The sequence below is a fragment of the Gekko japonicus genome, unplaced genomic scaffold (genome assembly GCF_001447785.1).
Source record: "Gekko japonicus isolate JY-2015 unplaced genomic scaffold, Gekko_japonicus_V1.1 scaffold2540, whole genome shotgun sequence".
Lineage (NCBI taxonomy): Eukaryota > Metazoa > Chordata > Lepidosauria > Squamata > Gekkonidae > Gekko > Gekko japonicus.
Genome location: NW_015172083.1, coordinates 26,855 through 51,722, shown reverse-complemented (window position 1 = coordinate 51,722; position 24,868 = coordinate 26,855). Strand labels below are relative to the sequence as shown.

General features: G+C 44.4%; 1 protein-coding gene across 1 annotated transcript in view; it reads right to left on the bottom strand.

Annotated features, from left to right (window-relative positions):
• SH3RF3 (SH3 domain containing ring finger 3) overlaps positions 1-24,868 on the bottom strand; it is a 56,901-nt gene that overhangs the window by 16,004 nt on the left and 16,029 nt on the right. Inside the window, 4 exon segments of the mRNA XM_015420890.1 lie at positions 12,209-12,543; positions 19,272-19,436; positions 20,152-20,297; positions 24,168-24,268. Coding sequence (XP_015276376.1) covers positions 12,209-12,543; positions 19,272-19,436; positions 20,152-20,297; positions 24,168-24,268 — 747 coding nt within the window.

Here is a 24,868-nt window from a genome sequence, read left to right as displayed (position 1 = left end):
ACTTTACGGATGTGGACTGGGAAATAAAAAAGGGCCCAAGCGCAAGCCAAGCCAAGCGGCCCCTATGAAACTACAAGCCAGCAAGGCAGAGGATACTCATCTTAGACATGGCTGATCGTGCAGCAATAAGCATAAGCTCACCTGCTGCATCTTCTGCTGATTGGTGCTCATACAGGTGGAGATTAGCTGATGGGATGAATACTATTCTCAGTTGCTGCAAAAAAGTCTGAGCTTGCAGCTCTAACAGGACTAGTGAGGCTGGGTTCTGCCTGTTCCTGGTCTCCGGCAGCCCTCCAAGACGGTGGCCCACCAGAAACTTTTGCTCTAACTCTAATGGCCAGTGCAGCCCTGATGTGTTTTCAGACCTGTACATCCCATGAATATTTTAAGGTGTACACTTTAACGGTATTGCATGTGAGTTTCACAAGAGAAAAGAAGAATAAGAATGTGCTCTACTGAGGCTCCCGTTTACAAATTCCTACTATTATTTTAAGCATTCCAGGGCACATTGCCCATCTGTATTTCCCATTCTATCTTTTCACCTGGGTTTTCTGCCTAGTGTACATTCAACCAAAAGTCCCACCTAAGATGGATATACTTTTAGGATGTGGACTGGGAAATAAAAGAGGGCCATAAGCTCACCTGCTGCATCTTCTGCCGATTGGTGCTCATACAGGTGGAGATTAGCTGATGGGATGAATACTACTCTCAGTTGCTGCGAAAAATAATTGTTAGGCTTGCCATTCCCCGGGGGGTGGGGGCAGGGGTTTGCCCGCTTTAGGGGCCCCTGATATGCTGGCCGACATCTGGCTGGTGGGGGGAATTCCACCCCCAAAGTTCCAGGTTTGTGCCACGCACGTTGCTGGGGAGTCCATGTTGCAAACTGCATGTGTGTAATTGTTAAGCTTGCCATTCCTAAAAACTCTTATGGTACCAGAAGATCCCAGACAGGACACTCAGTCCCGAAGAATAAGAATGTGCTCTACTGAGGCTCCCGTTTACAAATTCCTACTATTATTTTAAGCATTCCAGAGCAAATGTGCTAACTTGCCCATGGCACAATCTGTATTTTCCATTCTATCTTTTTTAGTGAGGAGGTAAATAGGCAGATGAAAGGGGCTGATCAAGTTATGCTGCTCAAGAGCATGGTTAAGATAGGTCTTCTCTCAAGGTTCCTTCATGGGAAGGATGGTGGGCCTTCACATCAGCATGGTCATGTATCAGTGTTTGTTTCCTTTTGCCTTTCAGGATTTCTGCCTTGCAGCAAGGCTCTAGCAAGAGGAAGAAGCCAGTTCCAGGAAGCAATTTATAGTAGATTGTGGCCCATCTGTCCATGTTGCAAACTGCATGTGTGTAATTGTTAAGCTTCCCATTCCTAAAAACTCTTATGGTACCAGAAGATCCCAGACAGGACACTCAGTCCTCCTGCCAGCAGAAGGCAGGAACCTGGAAACCCTAGTAATTGTCACATGTGATGATGTAATTGTCACATGACATTCAAGATGCAAACAAATTCTAGTTCAGAAGTGCTTTCACTATAGGAATCTTGTAATGTGAGAAATAGCTCTTTCATTAATAGAGAACTCCAACTCAAAATATTTTCACTTCACATTTGCTAAGCTGCACTTTTTGAATTCGACAGAAGCACTTTGAATGATACTTGAAGGTCACTTTGGAGGAACCTTCTGACAATATTCAAGGAAATTTGCTTTCAGGAGAGGACTTGGCCAAAAATAAAAGAGTGGCACATAGATTTCCAGCATTTAAAGCACTTCTGGACATCAAATGTATTTAAGAAAAGTAATTTTTTTAGTATAATGTCATATTGCATTTGTAACAGAGGTTGAGGCAGCAAAGGGGAAATCTGCTTTATTACAGAAGCATACTATATTTTGACAGCTGGGATTCATATGTTTGGCTGGGTTAACTGCCAGCCCAAGAAATATTCATGAGTTGATTTCCCAGCATTTTGTCCTTATGTTCTGAGTTTTAAAGATGAAAAAAGAAAATGGCGGGGAAGATGCTAACCACGACTTTAGTGCTCTGTATAAGCATTTTATGCTCTGAAACATCCATGATTGTGAAAACAAATGAGACAATGGAGATTTACAGCACGCAATGCGAAGCAGGAATAAGGCCCATAATCTGCATTTTAGGAATTCTAATAACATATCTGGACTCAGGAGGAGACAGACCATTTAACTTACCAGGAAAGTTCCCAAGGGGGGTGCTGACCGGGAAAGCCACTGGCGGCCAGGAGCGAACTGAGTCAAGTGCACCCCCCCCATGAGTTGGGCAAAGCTGTCCACCACTGTTGTATCACCAGGATCTGGGTCTAAGCAAAGTGACACCCTTGTTGTGCCACCAGCACTGCAGGACCCACTTGTCTCAACTTGCTCCAGAGCTGTTTTAATATCCCAGACTGTCCCTGGCTGGACTGCTGACTGGGCTATAAGATGATGGCTACAGAAGCCCATCCAGCAAGGCCACATGTATTGCCAAGGTCTTTCCCCAGTGGCAGCTTCCCAAATCAGCTGAGATAACTGCACTTGTCCTGCTGTCCAAGAACCATTTTGTACCAACATCCCATCTAGGTCTTAAAGGCAATGGGCTGTTCGACCAGAAAAAGACAGCAATATAGCAAAAAAGTTATTGCTGTGAAATATTCATTAAAAACAAATAATGTTTAATTGCAGCAGCTATATATTGGGACACATCTAATGTTATATTAAAATCCAGGTCTGCTAACAGGTCGTTAAATGATAGTTAGAAGAGTGAACAGGCTTCTTATTCAGATGAGGATCCAGAAATTTTCTTCTCAGATCCGAAAAAAGTTACTCCCCAAAAGAAGAAATGCTCAATGGTTTCTACCAAAGACCTACCACAGATACAAACTCTAGATCCCCTTTCTTGGCCTGTAAATTGTCCATGTATGACAGCAAATGTAAGTGCAATTCACTCTTGCAAGGAAAGAAAAATCTCCAATAGCATGGTACTGTATTACTATAGAAATAATATGGTAACTGGTATTAATTTAAGTATGACTATCCAAAGTACATAGGTGAACATATGTGCCACTTCCCTTCCTGAAGTTCTGAAGAACCACTTTGTACACTAACTGGTGGCAATATATGTTAATAACCAATAGGATTGTTAGTAGATTTATTGAAGTGGTCTTCTTGTCTAGTTTTTTAAAAAAGTATAGCTTCAGTTTAGAAAACCTCGCCCCTTAAGCCAGCAACAATATATTCTGCAATCATTTCAACAGACACTGCCCCGATGAAAGAACATCACCCAGACTTTGTTTTGTCTCATGTTTCGTGGGAACCAAAGAAACTGTAAGTACAACAGCAAATGAGGATCTTCCAGACAAATCTAATAAATCACTTAACAATTTCAGAGCCAAGCAGTGTAACCCTAAACTGAGTTACACCCTTCTAAACCCACTGATTGCAATAGACTTAGAAGGCCATGACTTCATTTAGGATTGCACTGACAATCTCTCTTCTGTAGTGGTAAGGTCATGTGCACTAGAGGAAACTGAACTTCAGCAATCCATGACTTATACTTGAGGCTTTATCAATGCAGTACAAAACTTGGCAGCGCTACGTACTATAGTTAGAACAAATTAGGACTGAGAAGAACCAATATGTGCAGCTGTATGCTGTTTTGTTGTGTTTATTTTATAATTTTCTGGATTGAAATCCATATTGTGACTTCTTATATTTACATATTCCAACAAGGCGAGCATTTTAATATGCACTCAGACAAATGAAATTCATGCATGAAAGAATGCCAAGTGTACCAAATGCCTGATTTTGTCCTCACTATCACTAATGTTGTAGACCCACAGTTCCTCCTTATCCTGAAGTCTCCACGGTCAGCAGACCTCTTAACCCCAAAGTGCAGCAACCCCCCCCGCCCCGGATTCACTTCTGCCATCAAGGAGGCATCACCTCCTTGCTCACTCCTCCGTGCCTGCCTCTCCCCTTTGCTTACAGTGTCTTCCTAGACACACTGACTTGGGAGACAGCCCCACATAACTCAGTGGGCCTTATTCTGAGGAAACATGCAGAAGAACACCTGCTTGCATCCCCTGGCTGCCTAGTCGCCTACCTGGTGAGCCAGATGACAAACTGCTTGTTCAAATGCCCAGCTGGCTGCTTGCCTGGCTGATCACTTCCCCTACCCCAGCCGCTTGCCTGTTCTTCCAACAGTGATAACGGGAGAGGTGGCACTGTTAAAGCTCTGCCCCATGCCCAGTCAACGTGGAGGGTGCTAGGAGGAAGCAACAGAATATGCTGGATTCACTGCTTCTCCTGTGGAAGTGGAAGCAGCAGAGTGCAGAATACTTGGAATTCTGCTGCCCCCCATTACAGAATATGGGGTGGGGGCTGGCTTCTTGGCATGGGGGGGGGGGGGATGGCAGTGAGGCCCCGGCAAGACTTGCCCTCACCTCATCAACCTCTGATGCCGGCTCTAATACAGAGATTAAAACCGAGTCTAGTTAAACTTGGGTCTTCCAGATAATCTTGTTTATGCTCTGCTCATGACTCCTCAACGATCATAACAGAAGTTTGATTCAAGTGAAATGAAGTAACCATTTTAAAGTTTTGTCTAAAACAAAATTCTGCCATGTAACAGGCAGAAAACTCCCCACGTTTTTCTAGAAGAGAAGAGAAGAGAAGAGAAGAGAAGAAGAAGAAGAGATTTGATTTATACCCCACCCTTCACTTGGAGTCTCAGATTGGCTTACAATCTCCTTTCCCTTCCCCTCCCCACAACAGACACCCTGTGAGGTGGGTGGGGCTGAGAGAGCTCTGACACAAACTGCTCTTTTTCAAGAACAGCCGTGCCAGAGCATGTGACTGACCCAAGGTCACATCAGCAGGTGCAAGTGGAGGAGTGGAGAATCAAACCCGGTTCTCCCAGATTAGAGTCCGCGCACTTAACCACTACACCAAACTGGCTCTCAGTGTTCAAGACATATATCTATCGGATTCTAATTTTTCATTGACGTTTATATGAATGCAGGTTTTGTTTTCGTAAAAAAAACATGTTCGACATGTTCAACTAATCTGTTGAATTTTCAAGAATGTTGGCCTTGGAGACACCGTTCCTCAGTTTCCAGAACCTAAAACTTGAAGCGTATAACTGTAACTGAGCCCCCCCTCCCCCGAGAGCTGTGGTCTGTATGGATCCTGAGAGGCAGAGCAGAACAGAGTGTATGCTGCTTGAAAAGAGAAAATGGTGATTAATAGAGTGGATTTATCAAGCAACCGCAGGCTGCCCCCTCATAAGAGCTTGTACCCCACCTATGAGGCTCTACCACACAGCATTTATTTATTATTTTGATATGGCAGACCTGGGCTACTGGGGCTTTGGTAACCGTGCTATCATCTGAAAAACTGAAACACGTATAGTGACGCTGTCAGACGATGGAAGCCTTCACAGAATTACGATTTGGGAGACCTAGATTCAGGATCTCATTGTGCCATGAGGCTCACTGACTGAACTTGGGCCAGTCACTCTCTCTCTCAGCCTAACCAGGGTTGTTGTGAGGACAAGACAGAGACTAGGAGGGTGATGCACATGCCCTGAGCTTCTTGGAGGGGAGGCAGGATAAACATGTACTAAATAAACAAATGTGTGGTTTGCTGTGAGTGTAATCCGAAAAGAGTGTGTAATGTGTAGAGATGAGGGGGTTATTTTTTAAATCAAGATGGGTGTCCTCAGACTGCTGAAGACTGAGACCTGCTGACATTTAAGCACAGAAACAGCATGGGACAGTCTCCTCAATTGAACCGTTCCCTTGGGCAAACAGACATGGATCCCATACCTTTGCCTTTCCTTGTCTGTTGTGGAGGTGGTTCTCTGCTATAGAAGAAGAATTGTTTTTACACCCTGCTCTGTGAGGTAGGTGGGGCTGAAAGAACTCCGAGAGAACCGTGACTGACACAGCTGCCTTCATGTGAAGGAGTAGGGAATCAAATCCAGTTCTTTAGATCAGAGTCCGCCACTCTTAACCACTACACCACACTGCGCGCCAGTGCCAGGCACCTTCGCTCACACAATGTTTTTTAAAGAGCCCCAAAGTGCCTACCATGAAGGAATACACTCCACAGTAGAGGATTGCCTAAAAAAATGGGCAAAGAGAAGTCAGGCTGCTATTTGCTTTTATTTGGCTTTATTATTATAACAGACAAGAAAGCTTTTTTCCTTTTATAGCTATAAAATAACAATACATTTTTTAAAAAATGGAACAGCGACATGAGTGCATTAGAGAAGGGAAGAGATTAAATTAGTCCCTGTACTGGAATCCGGATGTTATGTACAGAGATGAAAAGAAAATATGCCAATATACCCATTGAGAGACGACTGTATGGTGTAGTGGTGAGAGTCCTGAACTGGGGCTGGGTAGACCTGGGTTCAAATTTCCGCCTCAGCTCATGAAACACACTGGGTGACTTGGGGCCATCTTAAAACAACTACCTGGACCGCCAGCTTGTTCTCGAACACAATCCATGGTGCTTTTTGGACCTTTAAAGTCTAGGGACCCATATATTTAGAGGACCATCTCCTTCAGTACGTCCCTGTGTGTCAACTAGATTCCTCAAGCTGCAGGCTACTGGCCATTCTCCCATTTAAGAGCTTAAATCTTTTCCACTGCAGCTCCAACTCTGGGAGGAAATGAGGGGAATACTGTCTTCAGAAATATTCAGAACACATGTAAGGCCATTTTGTTGGCCTGGGATTTTAGTGCAGTATAAACTGTAGGCATCTTTTTTTGTGCGGGGTGGGGGGAAGGGCTTTATTCTATTGGTGTTAAATGGTAATGCTTTGATTGTGACTTGTAAGCCATATTCGGGCTCGAGAAAAGGTGGGATGTAAATAAATAAATAGAATTAGGTTGTATACCTTTTGAACATTTTGTGGGACACTAGAGCTGGACTCTACAGCTGCTGCCACTAGCAGATAACAAGAAGGATCACACACAAATTCAAGTCAGGTTTAAGGAGCAGAAAAGCTTGCACAGGATAAGTGACTAAGTCCAGACGTGGCCTTGGCCAGGAGAAACCAAGGAGCACATAGAAGTCAACTGCGTTCTGTAAGCCCACGTGCCAATCCTGTCATGTGAAGCACGCTGAACACATTTTACTGCTCACTTAGAATAAATGATAGTTTTGGATAGTTGGTTTGCAAATAGTTTGGGGTATATTCCAGCTGTCAAAAGAGAATAAAAGGCACATGGTAGCATAGTTTTGGATAGTTGGTTTGCAAATAGTCAAAAGAGAATAAAAGGCACATGGTAGTTAATGATAAATTAAACTTCTCCCAGAAGCAACAATTTATCTACCTCTGTAGAAGTTACTGTGCCCGATGTTTCGGAAGAGTTTAATCAAAATTCTCATCAAAATCCAAATGAGTCGATTTTTCAGAAAGAATAATTAGGTGCTTGACAGTGCAGTCCTACAGAGAGTTATTCCCATCTAAATGCACTGAAATAAGTGGGCTTAGACTAGTATTACTCTGCGTAGGAGTGCAGTAAAAACCACCCACTGTGATGTGCTTTATCAGATTAAGTTACTGAAAATACATTAATTCATTCAAATAAGTAGTTTTATCTGAGGTGGCAAACATTAACTACATTATTTACCACTGAAACTGTCATAGGAGTAATTGGCTGATATATACAGAACCATAGGCTATTTTGTAATTATCAGGTCACAGTTAAACTAGTTTCAAAGGAAACCTTTAACAAATAATATACACGGTTTGGATAAATTTCCTTCTGTGCCTTCAAAGAGTAGGGGGAAAATTTTGTACAAAGAATAGAAATTAATTCAGGAAGGTGTCCTTTGTCTGTAGTTACAGATAATCACTGGCATATGCAATTAATTGGTTCGCACAAGGAAGAACTGAATACAATTTCTAAGCCAAAAGCTGTGCCACTGATGCATGTTTGTAATTGTCATCCTCCCTTCTCCCCATTTTATGGCTTGATATTTGTAGGAGTGACCATGTTTCTGGGAATTGGATTGCTTCAGTGCTTTTCTTTTACAGTGGGCATGCTTTATTCCGTGCCAGTAGAACCAGTTAATCATTTTTATAACTCCGTGAGACAGGCTTTTGAGGCATGGGATAGGTAGTCCTCCTAGCAATACTGAACTTCTCCAACTTCCCTACCGTTTATCCGGTCTTCCTATCTATAATTCTTCTCAAAGTAGTACTGTGATTATTTTTTTTGTTGCAATTTTTCTCCCTCACTCTCTCCAGTGTCATCCTGCTATAACTTTACACACCTATAACTACCACACTAGAGTCTACTCATTTCTTATTTCTGTTATTCTTCTACCATTATGCTCAAAGCCAGTCCACCAAAATAGGGTTGCCACTGGCAAGGAGGTGGGGGGGTGCCAGGCCCAGGTTGGGAAACTCCTGGAGATCTGGGGGTGGAGCCTGAGGAGACGAGCTGTAAGGGCCTCAATGGGCTTCAGTGGGGCACAACACTATAGAATCCACCCTCCAAAGCATCCATTTTCTCAAGGAGGACTGATCTGGAGATGAGCGGTAATTGTGGGGGATGCCCAAACCCCATCTGAAGGCTGGCATCCCTACCTCCAAAATGTGCTGGGTCCAGCCTTGCTTCTAGCCTAGGATAAGTATTGTGCTGAGTTTAGGAATGGTGTGGGAGGTGGGGAAAGCTCTCCTAGGTTGGGAAAGGTGAGAGTCAATTATGTGCCAAACTAAACTCTCCTCTGACTTTGTCTCAGCTCCAGTTGTTACCAGCCTTCCCTGGTAGCACTGGTTTCCCCCTTCTCTAAGGCTGTGATCATACACATAATTAGACCTGCCATAGGTGTGAATGCCGGGCAGATTTAAAGAGCACATTCAGACAACAACATCTGGGAAGCGCCTTGCAGCTGTCGGCAACTCGTTCTGCTCTGCTGCAGAAGCGGAGTTAAAAAGACACCGGGGAAAATTCGGTAGAAAATGGGTTGCGATGGGCCACGGACAGACTTTCCTGTCTGATTGCTCCACTGCACTCTCGTGGCATCGGGATGGTCTGATCAGGCCATCCCGACTCCACGCTGTTGTCCCCCCCCCTTCTCAGTATGCGCATCATCGCAAACTCACTACGGCGCCCTCAGTGCAGAGATGCGATTCATCGATTCCTCGTTTTTCACACCGCCACCCCCCCCCCCCCCGACTCACCCGTGGTTGTATCTGATTACACAGTGGCGGGTTGTGCCCGTAGCTTCCAAGGACTGTGTGATCGCGGAACTGTGGGTCAAATTCCTCTGGAGGAAATAGCCTCGCTTCCCCTGCCCCCACGTTTTTTCTGGCGTATCTGACTGCAACCTAAATTTATCTTTTGAGGAGGGAAACCAGTGGTAAAAATGGCACAGGAGAGTAAAGGGCCCAGTTGTAAATTCTCAATCTATTCCCAGTATTGAGACTCAAGAGCATGCCCAGAAGCACTGCACTGTCAAGAGTGCTGGAATCTGTAGTTTTTAATGGTTCTGGGCAGAAGGTACCGAGTTAAGAGAGATTAAAACTACAGACCCTGCACTGTAGTCTTTTGTCGGGCTCATAAAAGTCATGAAGGATAGTGTCAAGGAGACACCATCTCTGACCATTTAAAAACTGTGTTATTTAAAAGCTGGTTATTTAAATGCTGAGGTAAATTATAGTCCAAGTGCTTGGCTCCGTGCAGCTCTGTGAGAGCAGAGAAATAGAACTGATTAACTGTGTATGCAGAGCTGATGTAAAGCTCTGCTGTTGGCAGCAATCTGCTCATATGTATGTGAGCGAATGGCTTTTGTATGAAGTCCAGGAGACTATGGCACATTCTGGAAACTATCCATCTGAATGCAGGCCAGATTTCAGGGGTGTGGGGACTAAAAGTGTGGTTTAAATTGGAAACAGTGTATTAAAAAGAAATTATGCTATGGGTTCTAGAAACACTGTTTGTCCTGGGTACAGGTGATAAAATTACTGGCTTTAAAAAAACAGGACATTTCGTGGAAAACCACTGAACTTCTGAAGCTACTACTAATACAGCTAATTAGGACAGACAGAAAATGTGCTACTCAACTTTTGAACTGTGTTTTAATTTTCAAGACAAATTCGACAGCCGGATTGCGTGTATTTCATGCTCAATTTGCAAAGACTCTTCAATCAAGAGTCTTTGCAAATCATCATCCTTCCTGTGAGTTGGGTGCTTTGTTTTCTGTAACCTCTTTATAGCTTGGATCCCGTCACTCACATCCTAAGAACAGTTTCCTGGGAGTAAGTCCCACTGAGTAGACTTCAGTAGTATTCTGAGCATACCTGCTTAGGACGCCATTGGGTATCTCTGTTCTGCTTAAAGAAGGCACTGTCACTCATGGATGAAAGGGCGGGGAATCCGTGCCAATTCCTCCCTCCCACTTTGACCTCTGTGATGTTTCTGGAGGTACACTGGCCCACATGGGCACAGTTTCAGAAAATGCGCATGGGGGTGTGTGTCAGGAAATTTGCCATTTATATAGCATTGCTCCATTCCTTTTTCCTGCTGAATAGAATCCCTGTTTTTGTAATTATAATATGTAACCCGAAAGCAAATGTGTATATGTGTGTGCGTGCGTGTGCATAAAAATCAGCAAGCCACGAGGAAAAAGCCAGACATTCTTCTCTCAGGATGCTCAGATATCTCCATAGTTTGCTTCTAGGCAGAGTGCAGTCAGCGGGTTCTGCGAGGTTTCCAGTGGACCGGCTTCAGCACTGATGTATGGGGATGGTTAGCAAAGTGTAAACTCTATGCGAAAGCAAAACACTGCATTTGTTAAGAACCTAACAGGCTGAGCATGTTTAAAAGCGGCTTGGCACTAGCTTTCATTAACAACATATTTAATGCGCGGACGTTGAAAGATTGCCCGCAGGACTGAATACTAAAAGCCTATGCCTACACGATGTATCAATCACATATGGCGACGAATCATATTTAATCCTGTTCTCTCTCTGTTTCACTGAAGCATAGCAATGCAATTTTCTGAAAGAAATGGAGACGTTTGCAGTACTATTAAACATACCCCACCATTTACAAATCAGTGTTTTATTGCGCCTCTGGCTCCAACCTCTCAAGGCCTGAACCACATATAACATCTTCTGTAAGATGGTTTTTCTGACTTTGGCCAGACGGTGTTGAAAACTGTGATGTTTCTCTGATGACTTGGAGCCATTTCAAACTTGTAAAGATTTAGATAAAGAGCACCGTGAGCACTGAAAGAAGAAACAATTAACAGATGGAGGCCTGGACTGATTTCTCATGTGCAGGTGGATACTCAACCAAGCAGTCAGTGCAAAAATAAATCAATAAAACAAGTGTGTGAACAGCTTTAGGCCACAGATCTTTCACTTCAAAACCTTTTTTTACTAATTTACATCTTGGAAATCTTTTTGTGTGTGTATTTTGTGTGTCTGCGCATGTGTGTGCATGCATGCCTGGAAGTAATGGTTGACTTCTGGCGACCCCTAATGGGGCTTGGATATTTCAGAGAGGTGGCTTGCTACTGCCTGCCTCTGCATCCCAGTCCTGGTATTCTTTGGAGGTCTCCCTTCCAAGTACTTGCCAGGGTCGGCCCTGCTTAGCTTCCAAGATCTGACGAGATCGGGCTTGCCTGGGCTATCCAAATCAGGGCATGATTTGGAAATCTTGAAAGGACCTCTGATTTTTATTTTACACCATCTGTGAAGAATATGAAGAATAAATGAAGATGCTTCTGGAGGGCTTATTAGTTCTCCGTGCACAGAAATGCAAAGGATAACAACAGTCTATGAAACAGGGAACTAGGAAGCTTATTAAACCTGCAATTGTTTTGCAGATTAACAGGGGAAAGGTAATACAATAAGATAAATTATAACTCTGTGTCCAAACATAAGCAAACAGACTCACCACGGAGGTAACATTTTGAAGAGGATAACCAAGGACAAAAGGGCAGATTATATTGAGAATCTTTCAAGAAATATTTGCTGCGTTTGTATTATGTTCTTATATTGAGCTATAGTGGTCTCCTATCCAGATTACAGGTCTACACTTATTAACTTCAACAACTGCACAGCGATAGATGCTACCTGCCAATTTACTGGGCCCTGTATTTACGGTTTTCCAGGAAGGACATAAATTCCACTCCACAGCATTGTTATACCAGCAAAGCCCCATTACCTTTTCATTCTTCCTCTCCTCTGCTTTACCAGCTGTGTTGGTTGGGCTGCAAGTTGCTAAGCTGCTGATAGGCCCACCCCCTACATCTCCATTCAGACTGATGGCAGAGACGTTTGGAGGCGTAATTGCTGCTGCTGCTGAAGTCAGGGGGATCATGGGTCTGGCACACTGCGCTCCTGGGATGACATGCACAGGGGAGTGGTGGATGTGCTGTGGAGACACCACGGAGTGTGGCCTGACCACAGTTGCTGGGAGACGTGACGGAGAGTTCTGGGTCCTCAGTGGTGAGACTGTGGCTGTGGGCCGGTCTTGGGCCTGAACAGAAGGGTGCACAACTGAAAAGCAGAAATGAGAAAGACCGCAATAAGAAAACAGTAAGTTGACGATTCTCAACACTGTAACTAGTTAAGTGGCACAATTCAGTTAAATACTTTGAAAAGTTCCACTGAAATCAATGGCATTTGAAAAAAAACTTAATGTTGGGTTTGTGTCCAAACTCTTTGATTATGCATAATCTGAAATACAAACACTGCAGTAGGTGGATTGTTGCAGATCGTATCAAGAAAAGCTGCTAACACAGCAAAATAGTATTTTTAAAAACAGAGCCTGAAAATACAAACTCATTCTGCAGTCTGCAACCAAGACATTCAGTCAACTCTGAAGTTTTAGGTTTAGGGTGAAATTAATTTCAGCCTGAGAGCCAGTTTGGTGTAGTGGTTAACTGCGCGGACTCTAATCTGGGAGAACCGGGTTTGATTCCCCACTCCTCCACTTGTAGCTGCTGGATGACCTTGGGCAAGCCATAGTTCTGGCACAGCTGTTCTTGAAAAAGAGCAGTTTCTGCCAGAGCTCTCTCAGCCCCACCTACCTCACAGGGTGTCTGTTGTGGGGAGGGGAAGGGAAGGGAAAGGAGTTTGTAAGCCGCTCTGAGACTCCCTTGGGGTAGTGAAGGGTGGGCTATAAATCCAATCTCTTCTTCTCTTCTCAAGCTTCTTACCTCTTTGCAGTCATTTATAAAGTCATAAACGCCTTTGCAGAGCCTTGATTCACAACATTCTTGAATTAGGCTTTTAGTGGCAGAATCCTTCCTGCTCAGTTCTTCCAAAAATAATGCCACAGCGAGTGACAAGCACCTGTTGTGGGGAAGAAGGGTGGCCGAGGGACAGCACAGATGACCAGTTAAGGAGCATCACCTAGTGGTAAGCAACCTGTTTTATTTCCTCATGGTTTCTGGGCACTGCGTGGATTAGCAGGCTGACCTACCTGTCCAGATGCAGTCAACTAAAGAGAGTGTTAAGCCTGACTCTGTCGAAAGAGGCATTCTTATAAGCTCTGGAATCCAAAGCATAGTGTTAGAACAAAGGAGAAAAGTTGAGACCACAGGGCCACCCAACTGGGCAACCAGTATATGTTTGGGGAGCAGGGACATGGGAGTGCACAGCATTGGTGCGTTGTGATGTGACACATTCCATGTTCCAGGGTTAACATAGACACAATGGCCGGTATCTCAAGGAATTGCCAGAAACTATATGATAGCCATTGAGTTTACAGTGATTCCTTGAGCTACCTGCCATCACTTCCAGGTTTTTCCTGGAAGTAACATCAAAGTGCGTGCACCGCTGATGTGGGTTTTAAAAAAAATTCCTTTCACCATCGCTTGCAGTGGTGATAGCAGAGCAGATTTTAACCTTCCAACCATCCTCCAAAGTTCTGGTAGAGAGGTACCTTTGCTAAAGGCTGCAGATGTTGCTACGACTCTCATGGAATACACTTTTAGAGTTCCTTGGAATGGCTTATGAGGCCAACTCAGCAGAGTTTAACAGTGGTTGACACCCAGCAGCCAAAACACTGTGAAGAGACCTTTCAGTTTCTTCTTGGGGCCAGAACAGCAGAGAAAAAGGACAGGGTGCATTCTAAGAGGAGCTATCTTGTCAAGGTACAATGCCAGAACTCTACAGACATCCACTGACTGAAGCTTCTGTTTGAAACAGAAGCCAGAAACAATATTTGGCAGAAGGGCAATGCCAACTCACAGCACCATTTTATCCTTGTGCACGTACAAGTGAGAAGGGTCAGAGCACATCTCAGGGACATCTCATTGGGTAGCCAAAGGACGTTTTCCTTTCATTGAGAAAGCATAATTTGCAGGTCCTGTAATGAAGTAGGGAACAAGATATGTGGATAAAGCCTAACAAGGCCTTCAAGAATGTTTTTTTTGGGGGGAAGCCTGGCCTTCTTCCAAGTGTGGTCTTGCAGCTGAAGTGACACAGCCAGATTCACTCTTAGAGAGGAGAGCCCCAGTGCTTGAGAACACAGAAGGAATAAGCACTCAAGGATGGAAGTGATGGAGCAGGTGATGGATTTTCATCCATGAACAGAAGGTAACAGGCAGAAGCATTTCTGTTTACTGTCCAAGAAACACCTTTTCATTTTCAGGAGTACCTTCATCAGAGCGGCTTACCTAAGCAACCTTGAATACGGGAGTGTGAGAGAGAGAAAATCAAAAGGCTGAAGGTCACAGAGGCACCTAGGAAAGAATAGTACGAATTCTCCTTCAGCATACCAGAGGAAACCAGGAAGAGACTTTGTGTGTGGCTTCGGTTTTGCCCGTGCCCCAGAACAACTTCTTGCCGCAAGTACTGGTAAACTTTGCAGCGAGAAAGCAGAAGATTCCACCCCACCCCTCACAAGGCCAGGCCCCAAAGCTGTTACTTCCACAGATAAACAGGAAATCAACAACCTCAAGATAAGGGAAAGCTGAAAGGAGAAAACATCTGATTCCTGAAACAAGGACGAGAGGCTGTTGCAAGCAGGTGGCTGTTCCCCAAAGAAGTCAGCACCATTCACCCTAAATTCTGGCAAAGAAGGGGTTCAACTCCACCCCCCAAGTACAAAGAAGAGCCAGGAGGGGGAACAGGAGTTGGGACCTGGGGATGCTGGATTATGGTGTAAACAGCTGAAAGATTCATGGCCGCTTTTGCAAAAGACTTTGGACGCCACTAAAGAAGCATATAAGACTCAGGCTGACAAGAGAAAGGTGGAGGGTTGGGCTCTGCAGCCTGGGGACTTTGTGTATGTTTCCACTAAGAACATTAAGATGTTACATCCCAGCAGGAAATTGGGGTGGAAATATTTCAGGCCTTTTAAAGTGCGTAAAGTGATCAATGATGTTGCTGTTGATGTTGAATTACTTTGCATTCTGTATTTCATTTCAGCCTTCTGAAAAAAGACACAGGGACTTGCCAGTGGCGAGAAGCCAGACCTAAACCCCCGCCCATCTTGATCGAGGGGGACGAACATGATGAAATAGCTCAAATCTTGGATTCGAAAAGGAAGCGTGGAAAACTGTTTTATTTGGTGGAATGGAAAGACTTTGGACCCCAGCACCTCGAGTGGGTGGAAGTAGGGGATATTCGGGCCCCTCAATTGCTTTGGAAGTTCCACCGGGAGTTCCCGGACAAACCGGGAGATCTCCCGGGTTAACCGGCTGGGGCAAGTGATGCTCTGTCTTCTTGGTGCTTTGGGGGGGGGGAACAGTGGAAGGGCTTCTAATGTCCTGGCCCCACTGGTGGACCTCCTGATGGCACCTGGTATTTCTGGCCACTGTGTGACACAGAGTGTTGGACGGGATGGGCCTTTGGCCTGATCCAACATTGGCATCTCTTATGTTCTTATGTTCTGTTGCAAGCAGGTGGCTGTTCCCCCAAAGAAGTCAGCACCGTTCACCCTAAATTCTGGCTAAGAAGGGGTTCAACTCCACCCCCCAAGAACAAAGAAGAAATTGGATCACGAGGGTACAAAAGACGGAGAGGCAGGGGTGCTAAAGGGCAGAGCTGTCACCATAACTTGGCTCTCCTGTTTGAACAGTCTCCGGTATCTGGCTTGGTAAACGTGGCAGTGCTTGAGTGAGTGTGTGAGGGAGAGGGTAAGAAGGACGCAGGAGAGGGCTGGTTTTTGGTGGCTGTGTGCGCCCTCAATAAATGTTTCATTTGTGTCCAGGGGACCATTGCCTAGCCCCCTCTGTCTCCTCTCCTCCCCTTTGGGTAACAATCTGTCGGGGTTGGGTGACTCTGGGCTGAGAGACCTGACCAACTTTTCAGTGCATTTACTGTGGTGGTGGTGGTGGAAAGTGCCATCGAGTTGCAGGCTGACTTATGGCGACCCTGTAGGGTTTTCAAGGCAAGAGATGGTGGTTTGCCATTGCCTGCCTCTGCGTCCTGGCCCTGGTATTCCTTGGAAGTCTCCCATCCAAATACTAGCCAGGGCTGACCCTGCTTAGCTTCCAAGATCTGATGAGATTGGGTTAGCCTGGGCCATTTAGGTCAGTACTCATTTACCATAGGCTCAGCTTATTTTATTTTATTTATTTATGGGATTTCTACCTCCCGCCTAATGAGGAATGGAAACACCCCCCCATTCCCCCCCCAAAGATAATGAAAAAATTGAGGACTGAAGAAAGAAGAAAAGGAAGGAAGTACTGAACAGAAAGACTGAAGGAAAAAACAAACAAATGCTGAAACAATGCACAGAGCGTTCTTGACAGAGAGTATTTTCAACCAATGCCCAAAAACCTGGCTGTACAATGCTTTGAAATAAGGTTCTGTGCAGGTGCAGAGCCCATTTGTGCAATCCACAGAGACCACAAAGAAGAATGACCCTTTATACAAGCAATACACCTTAAAAAACAACAACACCCCACTACAATATTTCATATCTAGCATCACTCCTTCTGACTGTAAAACAGCTGACCCTGTTATGTTAAGAAAAGCAGCCAGAGTATGCCACTCATAGTCAGGGTAGGTGTTTCCTCATACCTGGGGGGGATTTCCTAAGTATGCAGAAAAATAAAAGACTTCAAAAGGCACCCTCATCAAAACAAGGGAGAAATAAAGAAATAAAGAAAAAAAGCAGTAAGCAAAATTAACCTGAGAACTTGAAAGAATTCTGGAAAGGGTTGTCTGTAATGGGTGGGGAGATTGCCATATTCTTCTTGCCTCCCCTGATACCTCAGAGGTGCACGGCTTCTTAGGCACATATTTATTTCCTCATGAGGTAGTTTGTTATTCAGAGAAAAGTCTTCCATATGGTTTTAAAAGCTTCCAATCACAGACCTACCCACAGCAAAAGAGTTTTTAAAAATGAAAACAAAGTAACAGTTCATCAAAGAACAGCCCTGACCTGGATAGCCCAGGCAAGCCCGATCTTGTCAGATCTCGGAAGCTAAGCAGGGTCGACCCTGGCAAGTAACTGGAAGGGAGACCTCCAAGGAAGTCCAGGGCTCGGGACGCAGAGGCGGGCAGCAGCAAGCCACCTCTCTGAAACGTCCGAAGAAGGAGAAGAAGAGATTGGATTTATACCCCGCCCTTCACTCGGAGTCTCAGAGCGGTTTACAATCTCCTTTCCCTTCCCCTCCCCACAACAGACACCCTGTGAGGTAGGCAGGGCTGAGAGAGCTCTTTCGAGAACTGTCCTTGAGAGAACAGCTCTGACAGAACTATGGCTTGCCCAAGGTCACCCACAAAAAACCCTGAAACAACATATTATACATAAAAATTAACTCAGCAAGATCTTCCTGACCCTAAGTTAGCAGAGGATGCGGTCTTATTGTTGCACTCTGCAGTTGGTACAGGGCATCGAGTTTCAATGTCGTAAGACTCTCAGTTTTCATGCAGTACCCCTCACAATACATCAAGGGGTTATTTTAAATATCTTCCAAGGCTTCTCACCCTCAGTATTCTAAGAAGACTGGGAATCTCTCTCCTTCTTCTGGATTTCAGTTTGAAAATGCAGAAAATGCAGAACACATATTCTTCTCAAACCTTTTTTTTAAAAGCCCAAACATCATCTTTATAATATATTCATTTCCATGAAAGTCTGTGGATAGCATAAACCGTTTATCCTGTGACTAAAGCAGTCATTTCACCTGCACCTACACAGTGTGACATCTCTCCCAGGGGCTGAATGGCTGGGTTTTTTTTTAATTGTTCAGAACAAGTTTGCACAATAGGGAAGAAATCTGGTGGTGATCAGAAAATATTTCTGAAGATGCTGAATTGCTACACGAAAACACAATTAGGGCCCTGTTCATACGAGGTGTTTTGGGCCGGGAGGGGGACGGAACGGGGGCGGAGCAAACGGGCGCGATCCCACAGCAACATCTGGGAATCGTTGCCTGCCCGTCCCTGTTCCGTCCCAAACGCTGATACCGCGCAGCAAAAAAACACCACCTACCTAGGTGGTTGTATCCCTTGGAGCGCCTCAAGCCGGGACGTGGGATCGGCCGGTGCGTCCTTGCGCCGCCGCATCTCGGCCCCCAGCCGTACTGCGCATGCTCGAGCATGCGCAGTTCGGCAGCCTCCCCATCGGACTCTTGCTCCCCAGCATCTGATCGTGCCGGGGAGCGATGCGCCGCGGCTGAGGGGATCCGTGGGATCCCACCGCGGCGTCTCAAGTTTGGTGTGGCTCTGATTAGCCGCGTTTCAGCCGTCCCGTGTGGCAGGGACCTAATTTACTTTTATTTATTATGCATTAAAGCAAGGTGCTGTAAAAGCACCATTAATCGATATGCAAGAAATTCACATTTGAATCAAGAATGCCATCAAGAAAAAAGGCCAGACTACTGTACGCATGTTTACATTTCTCGTTTCAAAAGGTAGCAGGCATTTCAGACCTCCGGCTTTATCACCTGTGTTTGCCCTGTGTAATAAATTCCTTTCATCTTTCAAATGCTAATAAAATGTTTTAAAATGTTAAGCCACGCTTTGTTTGCCAAACCAGACTTAAGAGGTTTAACCTTCTTTGTATGCAGGATGTTTTATGCGCCAAAACAAATCTGTGTAAATATTTGTGAGCACCGTAATTGATTTCGTCTGTGGCAACAGGACAACCCGATGAACAAAATGCAGTTCCCCGGCAATCAATAAATACTACCCTGCTGAGTTTTAAACAGAGTGGAAGATTCCCTCCTCAGGAAACCTACAGAGACGGAAGGATTCCAAGGCCTTGTGCCTCTGAGATACAGGATCGGGACCAAAGGACCGGACGCATCAAGGACTATACGTACCCATTTGCGCAGAACCGCGAGCCTGGATGACGGCGGGTTGGGAAGAATACCTCGAGCAGCTGTTCAGCTGTGGGGAGCCTGTCGGCAGCTGGGGTTGAGTGGGTGGGGTTGTTATTGGGACAGCAGGCCTGATGACAGTAGCAGAACTGGTGAGAGCTGGGCCTCCTGCGTGAACAGCTCCAAGATATCATTAGCAAACAAATATCATTGGACAAATAAATATCATCATCAAGATCTGCTTTTACCGCTTTTGTTATTATTTTTGGCAGTCTCATCTAATGTTCATAAAAAGCAAATCTGCATACTTCTCAGTAAAAACGTGTAATATTTGTTCATGTCTGGCGGCTCTCAGACATCTGATGTTTATTCTATGCGGCTCTTATGTTAAGCAGGTTTGGTCACCCCTGCTCTAACCGGTGGGCTTTAATGGAAGAGGGATCAGTGGACGATGTGGACCGTCGCTGTTGTTATTAGATTTTAAAAAGATGTACAAAAACCTAATAAGGCCCCCCCCCCCCCCCTACACACGTCCTACCCTACATTACAATATAAAAAAATGCTATTTGGTCTCCTCAGATCCTGGAAGGCAAGCAGTGTTGGCCCTGGCTGGTACTTGGATGGGAGACCACCAAGGAAGTCCAGGGTTGCTACGCAGAAGCAGGCGATGGCACACCACCTCTGTTTGTCTCTTGCCTTGAAGACCTTACAGGGTCACCACAAGTCAGCTGTGACTTGATGGCTCTTTCCACCACTGCCATCGATGGCACAGATAGCTGTGAAATGCACTGGGGGGAAATGCATAATTTAAAAGCAAGGGTATTCATTCATTTTCACAACCGTCCCACTGTCTCTCACCTGGAAACAGGAGTCACATAATTGCCTGGGAAGACTCCAGACATGCCATTTCTCAAAGATGTCCCTTTGAACCAGCCGTCTTGACACTTCTCAATGACGCGGTACATTTCACCCTTGCGAAGCTCCAGCTCATCAGTCTTCTGGGGCTTATATGCATACAGCGCCAGGTAGCTGAAGGAAAGAAATGACATCAGTTGTGACTGGAGGCGCACACAGAGAGCTGCATTTTAACTTAACAGTGCAGAGGTAATCAGAGGAATTAATTACAAGGAACCCTTCGAGAGCAAGTGTATCTTAAAATTATTAGCAATAATCTACGAAAATGATTCCTAATCACTTGTTTACGGGGTTATTAGTGCCGTTTTAATGGGTATAAAGAACAATGAGAACTGCAGGCTTTGTGCTAAATTCTGCACAAATTCTTCTTGCAAAAGGAGTAATATACAATGAAATGGGAGAAGATCAGTCTCACAAAATAGGCCCAAAAGAAAGAAACAGGAAGAAACAAAAAAGAACAGGAAAGAAATACTGAGTACTATACCCACAGTGACTATGTCAGCCAATAACCTCTGCTCTCTAGGAAATACAATTGAAGAATAAATCTTGTTGATTCTCTACTTCTTTACAATACCAGGGTTGTTTGTTTGTTTGTTTTTTTACTGTTCTGCAGGCAGGAAACCAGCAGCAGTAATTATAAGAACACATATCCAGTAACAACTCCTCCAGGCATATTTTGGCTCTATTTACCATGTGCTTGCAGCACAAAGTCTTAGTCAAATAATTTGTATTTCTATTTTACAACAGACTCAAGAAAACAGTCTGGTATTCTTTGTTGGCCAGGCATAGGCAGATATCACGGAACGCCTTCTGCAAACAAGCTGAGGAAGGTTAACATTACCATTTGCTCACTACGGTAGTTAACGGGAGATTTCTTCCTTGTCCTCATCACTCCCATGCAGGGACACAATGGAAAGTGCTAGGCAGCCCTGTCTGAAACCCTAAACAAGGGGCTTCTTAGCATTTATCGCTGGTTGCAGTAGAAGGCTATGCTGTCTCCCCCCACAGCAAACCATGCTGGGCAGCATCATTTTTAACAGGTATGATTCTCTTCTCTGCTCCTCATTGGAACTAGGTGTGGTTCCAGTTCCCCCTCATCAAGGGAAAGGGACACACTGATCTTTCTCCAGTGTTGGAAGCCAGCCTATCAGGAGCAGCAGCAGGAGGTACGGTACAGAGGAAAGCCCCTGGCTGGGAGCCCACAGCAAACCTTTGCTGACTGCAGGGATTTCCATCAGTGGAATGGGACTTCCCACCCACCAGCTGCAGCTCAAAATGCTTCCTGAAACGTTGTTCCTGGGAATGGCGGGGGACCCCCCAAGAGCAACATGAAGGGCCCATTGGGAAGTCTGGAGGTCACGATCAGTGAAAATTGCACCCCTTTTCTATTTGTGGAAATCTTCTCAACTACAGAGAATCCACCCAACTATGGTAAAGGCCTTTGTTGGGAAGAACAGTGGTTGGGACAATGTGGAGATGGACATGAAGTGTCATGAGCCCATCCAAAGGACTGCTGTTTCTGCCAGACATCCAAGCCCAGTGCCATACTGTTGCTAATCAAGTGGACAGCAGTAATCTTTAAAAGTAATGTTTAGCAACAGGTTTTGGCTTTGTGCAGAATGCAGCTGCTTGATTTACCCAAGTAAAGGTTTGCAACACATGATGCTTTACTTCAAAGTCCGAAATCCTTTATCTTTCAGACTGCACCAAGTCCTGCTTCTCCATTAACTATTGGCATAACTGATACTTCTTGCAAAGACGGCTGTTTTGCAACGTTGGTGCTAGCAAAACCTGGTATGTGAAGACTTGTACGTGGACTGAATTCATACTTGTTCAGTTGCTCGAAGTCAGAAGAGAGTTACGATTGACAACCTGTTGTCAAAAACATGTAAAAGCTATTCTTGTTCAAAAATGACCTAGTTAAGCAGGAAAAAATGTTTTTATTGTTCCTTGGCGTGTGCTTTTGGCAAAGAATTGACATCAACAGTGTTATCCAGCTATGAAACCTCTGGAAAGGGCTGCTTTTCATTACGCGCTAGGATACATTTTTGCAGCACAGATAGAATTATGAAAAAAGGGGGTTGAAATCACCTTCAAAGCTGCAATAAGATGACACTTTGCAGTTTTATGGGTGGGATCTAGTTAAGGGACACAGTTTTAATCTATGACATTCGGTGCTAAAAGTTGCCTGCCAGAATTTCCTGCTTTAACTTTGGCCCGAGGGACTGAACTGTGACTGAATTTATAACACTGAATTCATCGTACTTCGGTTAATGTCATCTCTGTGGGTCTATTATAAGTTGGAGATACAATTGCTTTGAAGTGAAGCCTGGCTTCCAGGCGTGAAGAGCGGGAAGGTGGTTATTTTCCTTTTCTTCTGCGTATATAAAGTATTCCATAACTTGATCAATTGATCAATTGACATGTCAAAGGCTACCAACAGTTTAAAAAAAGTCTGGAGGTTGTCAGTCTCCAGGTGGCGGCTGGAGATCTCCCAGAATTACAACTAGACTCCAGGTAACAGAGATCAGTTCCCTTGGAGAAAATGGCTGCTTTGGAAGGTGGACTCTATGGCCTTATAACTCAATGATATCCCTCTGCTCCCCAAACCCCACTCTCTCCAGACTCCACCCCCCCCCAAAAAAAAAATCTCCAGGAATTTTCCAACTCAGAGCTGGCAATCTTATTTTAAGTGGAGGTGCTAGGGAGTGAACCTGGGACTTTATGTATCCAAAGCAGCCGGCGATTCAGACTTCTAAAGTTTTAATTAGTTGGCAGCTGAAGTAATTTCTATAAGTATATTGTTATGATTTATGGTGACATGCTATTTTTAAATGTTTTGTATTGCTTTATTGAATACTAATATATGTTGGCCCCATTTGCAGGGGGCGGGGCGATGCAGGATAAAATGTTCTAATAAATTAACAAACTATGAATGAATAAACTGAGGAGCAAAATTCCTCAGCTCCACCACCCCAAGGTACCTCATTTGCCCTTGAGCTCCTGACAGAAAAAAGTATCTTCTAAATCTGACCTCCAGGTAACAAGCACAGGACACATTGCTTTTGTTTGGCTTCGAGAAACAACAAGAGCAACTCCCACCCCCATCCCACTGCAGTAGAATCACAATTAAACCCATCATTATAGGTGTAATCACAGAGGATCAATAGCATAGACATTTTTAGTATAATGTAATGTAGTAGCACTATAAAATGGAATGCATTTGTATGCAATGTTCTTTAAAATCTAAATTACATTATTGACCATACATGAAATTCCCACTTTCTAAAGAAAAGCCAACTGAATTTTCATAAAAGCTGATAATTCATTGAATTTCTTGTTTGGACAAATCAGATTATTCAATACAGAGCTTATCTCGGGGGAAGATGGTATCCTGGAAACAAGTTTCTGTCTGAAAGAATAAAGTTGACTGAACTACATACAAATGTAAAGCACATCCAATGGGAAGTTTGCACAATGAATTTGCTAAGTTTTATTCCTGATCTAGTTAACCTTCTGTTCTTTCAAGTAATATTTAGTCAACCTACTCTCTCTTGCACATAGCATGTTAATTTTATGTCTTCATTTATTTGCACTAGAATATATAACTGGATGGTTTTTATCCTAGAAATCGTTCTTCCCAACAATGACAGACTCAGGTGTTCAATTGTATGGGAGAGTTATTTCATAAGCGATTTAATTTACTGGAGCAGATTTTCTCTTGCTGATAGGCACTCAGGCTGTCATACCATGATTCATACAGCCATAATAAATATCTCGGAAGCTAAAAATGGACTATGCAAAGAAGGTGACCTGGCCTTTCACTGTTCATTTTTCAATTCTGCCAAAAGGCTGGGTCATGTCCAAGACAGTGATAAGTACGTGTGAAGTGTTTCCCATAAAAGACTTCCACATGGAAAACGATACAGCAAAAATGATTTGTGGTTTCTTAATACTGTACTCAGGGCAAAAATGGCAGCTTACATATTGAGAGGTAGCTGGACCTTTGGTGGTGTCACTTGATCTCCGCTGATGCTGCTTGCTCTGGGTCCAGCCATGGTTGCAGATCCAGCTAATGGTGAGTCCTAGGAAGAATACAAAAACCAGTGGTTAGATGGGATGGTTGTGTTACCTCCATATGTATTAGTTATCACCATGTCATTTAGGTTTGTATTGGAAGATAATATTGCTTTTCATTCCCAGTTCAGAAAGCATTTCAAAACAGGAATCAGACAAGAGAAGAAGAGATTGGATTTACACCCCACCCTTCACTACCTGAAGGAGTCTCAGAGCAGTTTACAACCTCTTTCCCCTTCCCCTCCCCACAACAGACACCCTGTGGGGCTGAGGGGGCTCTTTCGAGGACAGCTCTTGAGAGAACAGCTCTGCGAGAACTTATGACTCACCCAAGGTCACACCAGCAGCTGCATGTGGAGGACTGGGGAATCAAACCTGGTTCTCCCAGATTAGGGTCTGTGCTCCTACTACACCACTACACCAAACTGGCTCTCTCTGAGTGCCTATCAGCAAGCTTCATCTGCAGCAGGTGGAATTCACATTTTAAAAAGGAAATATTACATTCTCTGCTATCAGTGATGTCTAACATAGCTCCCCCTGGGGATGTCAGGCTGGTGGCTAGCATCCCTGGGAGCTGGGGGGGGAGGATGTTTTTTGATAAACGATGC